This window comes from Empidonax traillii, unplaced genomic scaffold (assembly GCF_003031625.1).
Source record: "Empidonax traillii isolate 1590-97213 ecotype Southwest subspecies unplaced genomic scaffold, ASM303162v1 scaffold1199:size164099, whole genome shotgun sequence".
NCBI classification, from domain to species: Eukaryota; Metazoa; Chordata; class Aves; order Passeriformes; family Tyrannidae; genus Empidonax; species Empidonax traillii.
The window spans coordinates 58,178-65,861 of record NW_020956392.1 but is presented as its reverse complement, the minus strand read 5'-3'; the positions used below and the strand labels follow the sequence as shown (position 1 = coordinate 65,861).

At 60.3% G+C, this 7,684-nt stretch overlaps 1 protein-coding gene across 2 annotated transcripts in view; it reads right to left on the bottom strand.

Moving 5' to 3' along the window:
• SLC6A17 (solute carrier family 6 member 17) overlaps positions 1–7,684 on the bottom strand; it is a 16,955-nt gene continuing 9,271 nt past the window's right edge. Inside the window, exons 2-11 of one of the 2 annotated variants that reach the window (XM_027905741.1) lie at positions 5,837–5,994; positions 5,489–5,615; positions 4,718–4,899; positions 4,117–4,227; positions 3,042–3,283; positions 2,542–2,734; positions 2,017–2,209; positions 1,653–1,812; positions 947–1,109; positions 1–617 (exon numbers count right to left, since the gene is read on the bottom strand). In XM_027905741.1, coding sequence (XP_027761542.1) covers positions 249–617; positions 947–1,109; positions 1,653–1,812; positions 2,017–2,209; positions 2,542–2,734; positions 3,042–3,283; positions 4,117–4,227; positions 4,718–4,899; positions 5,489–5,615; positions 5,837–5,994 — 1,898 coding nt within the window. In that variant the 3' untranslated portion in view covers positions 1–248. The remainder of the gene's footprint in view (positions 618–946; positions 1,110–1,652; positions 1,813–2,016; positions 2,210–2,541; positions 2,735–3,041; positions 3,284–4,116; positions 4,228–4,717; positions 4,900–5,488; positions 5,616–5,836; positions 5,995–7,684) is intronic. The other variant, XM_027905740.1, reaches the window with a different exon arrangement.

Sequence of the window (7,684 nt, the reverse complement as noted above, 5' to 3'; positions counted from 1 at the left end):
CAGCCGAGGGTTGTCGGAGGAGTCCTGCCCCTCCCTCAATCCCTCCTGCCCGGAGTCACCTCAGAAACGGCTGCTTTGGGCTATGATTTTTAACAAGTGTGTGTGTAGGGGGGGTGTTTTCTTCTTCGTCTTCCTTAGCAATGAATTTTTTTTTTCCCGTCGCCCGGACAAGCCAGGATCCGCTGGCCGGTGCCCTCCTCTCCCTGCGCGGAGCGGGGAGAAGGGAGGGGCGGGCAGGGTTGGCACCGTCACAGTTCGGACTCGGGGGTGCTGGCCAGGAGGTAACCGCTCCCGTATCGTCCGTTGGGAGCGCTGCTCATTTCCAGGGGGGAATTGCTGCCGGGCCCCAGGTAGGAGCGGTGGGTGGGCATGGGGGACGGCGTCTCGCTGGGCACTTTGCTCAGGATGAAACGGGTCTCGTCGTTGTCCTCCAGGTTGGAGATGTCCTTCATCATCCGGCCCTTCTTGTAGGTGACGGAGAGGGCGTTGGAGCCATCGGACACGAGGTGGAACTGCCGGAGGATGAAGACCAGGGGCAGGGGGAGGGACGCCAGGATGATCAGGGAGATGAGGATGGCCATGGCCCAGGTTGGGTAGAACAGGAACTTCTCAGCAGCCTGGAAGGAGCGGATATTGATGTCAAGGGGCTGTCACCGCAGAGGTGACACCCACCAGGCACCACGTCCCTGAAGTGGGAGATAATCCCTGCGAGGCTCCATCCTGGAGACGGCAGACAGGGGGTTCCAACTGAGGGGAAGGACACAGAGACCAACCCCAATCCACGCTCAAACTCCAGCCCGTGCTCAGAACCGGCTGGAGACATCTGGGCCGGGTGGGCAAACCCCGCTGGCTCTCAGGGGGTCACCCCGGGGAGGGTGGTGACCTCCAGGACCTCCTACTCATCCAGGACCCCCGGGGTGGGGAAGGAGGGGGGGGCTGTGCTCACCTCCTCCCTGATCCAGGCGCTGTATCCCGGCGGGCTGACTCCCAGCTGGATGATGCTGGCTGTCATCAGCACGGCCATGCAGATGGGCGACACGTACTTCCAGGTGTAGTAGTAGAACTGGTAGGGCCGGAATCCCAGCATTTCCGTCAGCTCCTGCATGAACCTGTGGGGAAGGGAGGGGGGGAAGGTGGAATCCTGCTGTTCTCCCCACCTCTGAGGGACAAACTCCCTCCCAGGAGCCCCTCTTGTGAGTTGTGCTCAAGGCAGAACCTGAAGTAGAACCCAGCTGGTCTCAGGGAGCATCTCAGTGTCCCTCAAGCCTGTAGGGCTTGTGGGAAACTCCTAAGGAAAAGGCCTTTTGAGGATTATCCAGAGCCTCCTTCGCTCTGGCCAACAAGAAGCACTGGGGGGGGAGAAAACGAGGTGTCCTTGCAGAAGGACCTGGAAACCTCAGGAAAAAAAGGTCATTCTTGGAGAGTCAGGGCACCAAGACCACCAGGAGACATCCACAAAAAGGACCTGCTCCTGGGTGGGGCTCGGTTACACCAGGGCAGGGCAGGAGGGTCAGGGTGAACTGAACTTTTCTGGAGAAAAAAGAAAAACAAAATGGAAAAAAAAACTGGAAGGAGGGTTTTGGTTTTTTTTTTGTTTGTTTGTTTGTTTTTTAGCCAGGAGCTATTCCTTCGGCTGCACAAAGATTCCTTACTTTTTGGTGCCATAAATCCAGGCCACAGCGATGTTCTCCAGGATCACCACCACGGTGAGGGGCAGCGTGGCCGAGTAATCGTCAAACATGGTGACAAAGTAGTTCCCAGAGCGCTGCACGAAGATCAGCCCCACCAGGAAGGCGAAGATGCAGCAACCCACTGTGGGGGAGCAAACAGGGGATGGTCAGCAGGGACCCCTGAGGGACACCAAAGCCTCCCCAAGGCCCATTCCCCGCATTAGCAAGGCCCAGCTCACACCCCCACGGTGCCCACACTCCCCTGGGACGTCTCCTTAGGGCCACGGGGGACCCCCCCCCACCCCACCCGTTCCCCGGGGGGCTGAAGGAGAAAGGGCCTCCTCACCTGTGAACACCTCCTTGCGCACCTTGAAGGTGTCGATGATGGGGGTGGTGATGCCCGACATGGTCCCGATCATGCTGCCCAGGCCCAGGTTGATCAGCATCAGGAAGAACATGACGGACCAGAAGGGCGAGGCCGGGAAGTGGGTCATGGCCTCGGTGAAGGCGATGAAGGCCAGGCCAGTCCCTTGCACTGACTGTTGAGGGGGGGGAGGAGGACACAGGACCAACAGAAACACGTCAGGGGCACGGACCTGGAGCCCCTGAAGGGCTCAGGGCTCCCTCCCTGGACAGGTCCTCAAGGAAAGAAAACCCCAGCCTGCTGCAGGCTGATCACTGCAAGTCTTGCTACGGACAAACCCCCCCCTGACCCCAGGAGAGGCCACAAGGGGAAAAAAAACGCGAGGGTGTGGATTTCCCAGCGCTGGAGGGTCTCCAAAAGAAGTTTTCCCACATCCACGTGGCCAGGATTGACACAGGGAGGGGCAGGGGGTGTGAGGGGGAGCTCCTCGGGGGTGCCACCGGGTACCTTGTCGAGCTCGTCCTCCAGCAGGCAGGCGTCCAAGCCCAGCTCCTTGAAGTGCCCCTCCTTCACCGTCATGATCACCCTGTACATCTCGTTGTAGTCCTTGGCAGTCAGGTGGGAGAAGTTCACGTGGGGGGGGATGAGGTCGTGGCTCAGCACGTTGGTGTTCAGGTAGCCCAGGATCTTCTCGGCGTTCCTGAGGGGACAGCAGAACCTCTCAGGCGGCGGGAGATGGGTTGGATTTACCTGTGGTTTGTGGAGCCCGTCTTGGGGCTGCATTTTAGGCTGGAAGAGCTGAATGCCCAATTCTCTCAGCGGGGACATCTCTAGAAACACAAGTCCTGGCCATCAGGAACTCATATCCACCAAAACCCAGGATCTCCCCCAACTCCAGAGCAGTTCCTCTGCCACCTCCAGACCCGCCACAACCAGCAGCAACAGCAGAGGCAGCAAAGAACCCCCCCACCCCAAAAAAAAAAAAAAAAAACAAAAGCAGCTCTTACTCCACCACGCATTTCTCGTTCATGATGTTGGCCTTGAAGCCCAGCACAGCAAACACCACCAGGGTGGCCAGCACGGACGTGAAGAAGTTGATGAAGGACACGAGCGTGGCGTCGAAGTGGCAGTTGTTGTCCTGCTTGTTGTAGCTGGAGAAGGCGATGACCCCCCCAAAGCCCAGGCCCAGGGCGAAGAAAACCTGCGTGGCCGCCTCCCGCCACACCTGGGGGTCCAGCATCTTGTCCAGCTTGGGAGGAGGACAGGAGAAGGAGTTCAGTGGTCTGGAGACCCCCACAGCTCCCCCCAGCGCAGCCAGAGCTCCATTCAAAGGCTGCTGGGCCTCCAGACTGGGCTGGGTTTGGAGTTTTGGTGGGGGGAGGTGGAATGGGATGATCCTCAAGGTCCCTTCCAGCCCCAGGGAACCACAATCCACCCAGGGATGCGTGTCCTGGCCACCTCCTCCTCCTTCCAGAGCACATGGAGCACTGGAAATCCAACATCCTGCTTGGGTGGGAAGGGAGGGGGGAGTTGTTTTTAACTCCCAATCTCCCCCCCAAAACCACATCCCCCCTCTCCTGGGAGCCAGAGCCTGGAGGCCTCCCAGCATCATTCATCAAGAGCCCATAATTAATATCTTCCAACAGCCTCGCCGGCCGAGCTGATTCATCTACATCGCTGCTTAATTAATTAATTAGCTGCTTAATTAATAGGCACATACCACCAGCAGAGGTTTTGCTGCCAGATGGAGCCATTCCATGAGGTGTTGATGTTTATATTCAGCCTCAGGTCCCCCTCCCCACTCCCCACCCCTGGTGTCTGGGCAGCTGAGGGGAAAGGGGTGATGCTGAGAGGGGGCTGAGTTTGTGAAGCTCCTGGCTGTCCTGGCCACACGCTAAATTTTGGGTGCTGATGACCTATCAGGATTCCCCGAGGTGGTTTGGGGTCAGCGCTCTCATTTTTAGGGTGGGGAGGAAAATAAGGGAAATATGAGGAAATAAAAAGAGGAGTAAGAAAAATAAAGGGGGAAATGAGGGGTCACCAGCCAGGAGGAGAACCTGTTTGGGGTCTGGGGGCCCTCACCTTGGGTGTGAACATGTGCATGATCCCATCCACTGCCCCACGCAGGAGGAGCCCCCGCACCAGGAAGCAAACCAGGACCAGGTATGGGAAGAGGGAGCTGAAGTACATCACCTGCAGCAAGAGGGATAAAACACGGCCACAGCCTCATTTCCCACCCAGCCACCCACATCCAACCCACCCACAGCACACAGGGGACAAGGGAGGGGGGTCCCATCCCAGGGGGAGGTTTATTCCTCAGGGCCCCTCGGGGCGGGATGTTCCCGGTGCTGAAGCTCGGCTGGATTTGCTGCCCTGGCCGATCCTTGGCTGCAGGTTGGACTAAACACCTTCCTCACACTAACCCTTATCCTGCAACCACCACCTCTCCCCACAGAGATGGCCCCAGCTGTGGAGCGGCTGGGAGCATCCCAAGGGACACAGCACCCCTCCCAGAGCAGGAGGAAGGGTCTCCACCCTCCCCTGGCCACCTCCCGCTCCCAATGCACCTGAAGTGCTTGAAACCAAACATCAGAGGAGATGTTTGACACCCCAGGCTGGGGCAGGAGGTTCCTGCCCTGGGGACAGAGCCCAGCCGGGCTCAGGGGAGGCCACCAACACCCACCTTCCCCGAGGACTGGATGCCTTTGATCATGGCCAAGCCAACAAGGCTCCAGGCCACCAGCAGGCACAGGGTCATCTTCCAGTTGAGCCCCCCGCTCTCCGAGATGGAGTTGGAGATGTCCAGGGTCTCCCGGTACCAGAAGTAGGTGGTGGCCGAGCTCCTCTCGCATTCTGCCTCCACAACTGCAACAGAGCAGGGGCAGGAGGTGTGAGGGGGGTGGGGGATAATCACCCGCTGCCTCTTGGGGTTGGTCTGGTGTAAAAAACCCATCGGAGCAGACCGGGGAAGGGAGGCACCTCTGGAAACCCAGAGGCAGGGATTGGTGGGTTTTGTTTTCAGCAGGAAAAACGAGAGAGAGAACATAAAGCCTTTGCCAGGGGAAAATGAGGTGTTAAATACAGGGAGAGACGTTTTTATTTGCTGTAAACCCCCTCGGAGTGTCCCGAGGAGGTGCTCAGGTGTTTCTGTCAGAACAGCCAGGTCCCGGGTCAGATCCTGGCCTCAAGTACTGAGGGAGCCTGAAAACCCACACTCTGCATTCCCAAACTGCCTCCAAATCCCACCAAGTGGGGCTGGACAGCGTGGGAGACCCCCACCCAACCCACGGGAGAGCAGAGAGGACTCACTGTCCCAGAACACCCCCCAACCTCTGGTGGCTCCAACCTGTGACAGCTACAGGTGTTGGGGGTCCCCAGTGCCCCTCAGCCCCCCTTCCCTGGGAGCTGCTCCCTCCCAGCTGATCCCCCCCCTACCCCCAGGGCTGTTCCCTACCGGCCACCGAGCCGTTCTTCACGAGGGGACACTCGCTCCAGGGGAGGGGGTACTGGAAGGACTTGAAGAAGTAGAAGATGCTCCAGCCGATGATGACGTTGTAATAGAGACCGACAAAAAAGCACACCTGGGCGGGGAGAGGAGGGAGGGAGGGCGCGGCCTCGAATCACAGGGCGGTGTCACCGTCCCCGCCCTCCCGTTGGGCACAGAGTGGGGCGCAGGGGTGGGGGATGATCACCCCACGACCTCCCAAACCTCCCCAAGGGCCCCCCCCCACCCCGGGGTTTGGTTCCACCCACCCCACGCAGCCCGAGGTGGGGTCTGGGGGCTCCCCCCGGGGGTGCTCACCAGGCAGCTGGCGTAGCCGATGCCCCCCAGGCGGGGGCAGATGTAATTCCAGACGCCGATGCTGCCCCGGCGGATCCGCTGCCCCACTGCCAGCTCCAGGAAGAACAGGGGGAGCCCGATGATGATGAGCAGGACCAGGTATGGGACCAAGTAGGCACCTGGGAGGGGAGGGAAAGGTGGTCGTGGACCCCTCCCCGTGTTCCCAAGGACGTGGGAGAGGGGTGGGCAGGCAGGGATGGGCTCTGCCTCCATCAGTTCCTTTGTGAACGAGCTCGAGTTGCACCAGGGAAGGTTTAGATTGGATATTAGGAAAAATATCTCCCTGGAAAGGTTGGTCATGCCCTGGCAGAGCTGCCCAGGGCAGAGGTGGAATCACCATCCCTGGAGGGGTTTAAAAGATGTTTGGATTTGACACTTGGGGACACGGGGTAGTAGCGAACCAGTGAACCCAGTTAGTGCTGGCTTTGGCTGGGTGGTCTTGGAGGGTTTTTCCGACCTAAAAGATTCCGTGATTCCATGATCTGGGAATGCAGATCAGAGCCTGGCCGGCAAAGGAGCTGTGGAGAGGAGCAAACACCCGGTGTGGGGAAGGGAAGGGAAGGGTGCAACACCCCCTGCCAGTGTGGGGACAGGAGATCGACCCCAGTGCACCCACAAACACCCCCTGCACTCACAGACACAACACCCCACGGGGAGGACACGCCTCCAGGAGCCCACCCACGGGGACACAGCTCCGTGCCCGGCCATCTCGGACACGCAGGGAGGCAGGAGCCCCCCTGTTCCCCCGGGTCCCGCCCCTGCTCATCTGTCCGAGCCCCGACACACCCCAAAGAGCAGCGTCCACCGCCCCACGTGCCAGCCGGGGCAGAGCAAAACCCCTCTGGCAGGGGGGCAGGCACAGCTCGGATTAAAGGAGTCGGTTAATCAATCCCTGTCTGATCGCTGAGGCTGGAGGGAAATCGGGGGCTCCCGAAGCACGGCCGGGTGGCCCTAAAGGATGCGATGACTCAAGGCTGCAGCTGATGGACGGCTCCAGCCTCCTGCCAGGAGCCGGGATCGGCACGCGGAGCCGTCCCAAGGCAGCGAAAATTCCCGGCTGGATTGGCAGCCCGGTGACAGCCACCACCCCGCGGCCCCGGCCGGCACCTGGAGCAGCCGGTGCTGCTCTGGAGAAGGGGATCTGCCAGTCCAGAGGCTGGGATGGTGTGTTAGGAATGCAGGTGGGGAGCGAAAGTGAGAGGCAGCAGCTCCGGGTGGTTGGGAGTGGGGAGGGAGAGGCAGGGAGAGGAGCTGGAGCTGGGGGGAATTCGGGAAGGATCGTGAGTATCCCATCTCTTCCATTCCCTCCGGCCTGAGACAGACGGACACATTCACGTGGGAAATGTGTCCAGTCCTGGAGATTTTCTCGCTGTGGTGTCTGGGACGCTGGGCACCCGCTCAAACCCGTGCATCGCCGCGCTCAGCAGCCACAGGGCCAGCCGGTGCCAGCTCCTGGCACACCGAGTCCTGGGAATTTGGCTGCTGCCCATCCTGCTCCCAGCACAGCCGTCCTCCCCCGCAGGCACCTGCTCGGGGAGCGGCAGAGAAGCAGCAGCAGCCGCCGCCGCTCCCCGGGGCTGCTCAGCACGGCCGGGAATGCTCTGTCCCTCCCTCCTTCCCGACCTGGCTGGCACCAGGATACAGCCCTGCGGGAATCCCAGCCGGGAAATCAGAGCCTGCCCCACGGGACGGACAGATGAGGCCGCTTGGGATAAAGAAAAACCTCAGCAAAGCTCGGGAATTGCTGCTCAAGGCAGTTCCCAACTCTGTGCCTCAGTTTCCCCGTCTGTAAAACAGAGGGGAGGGGAG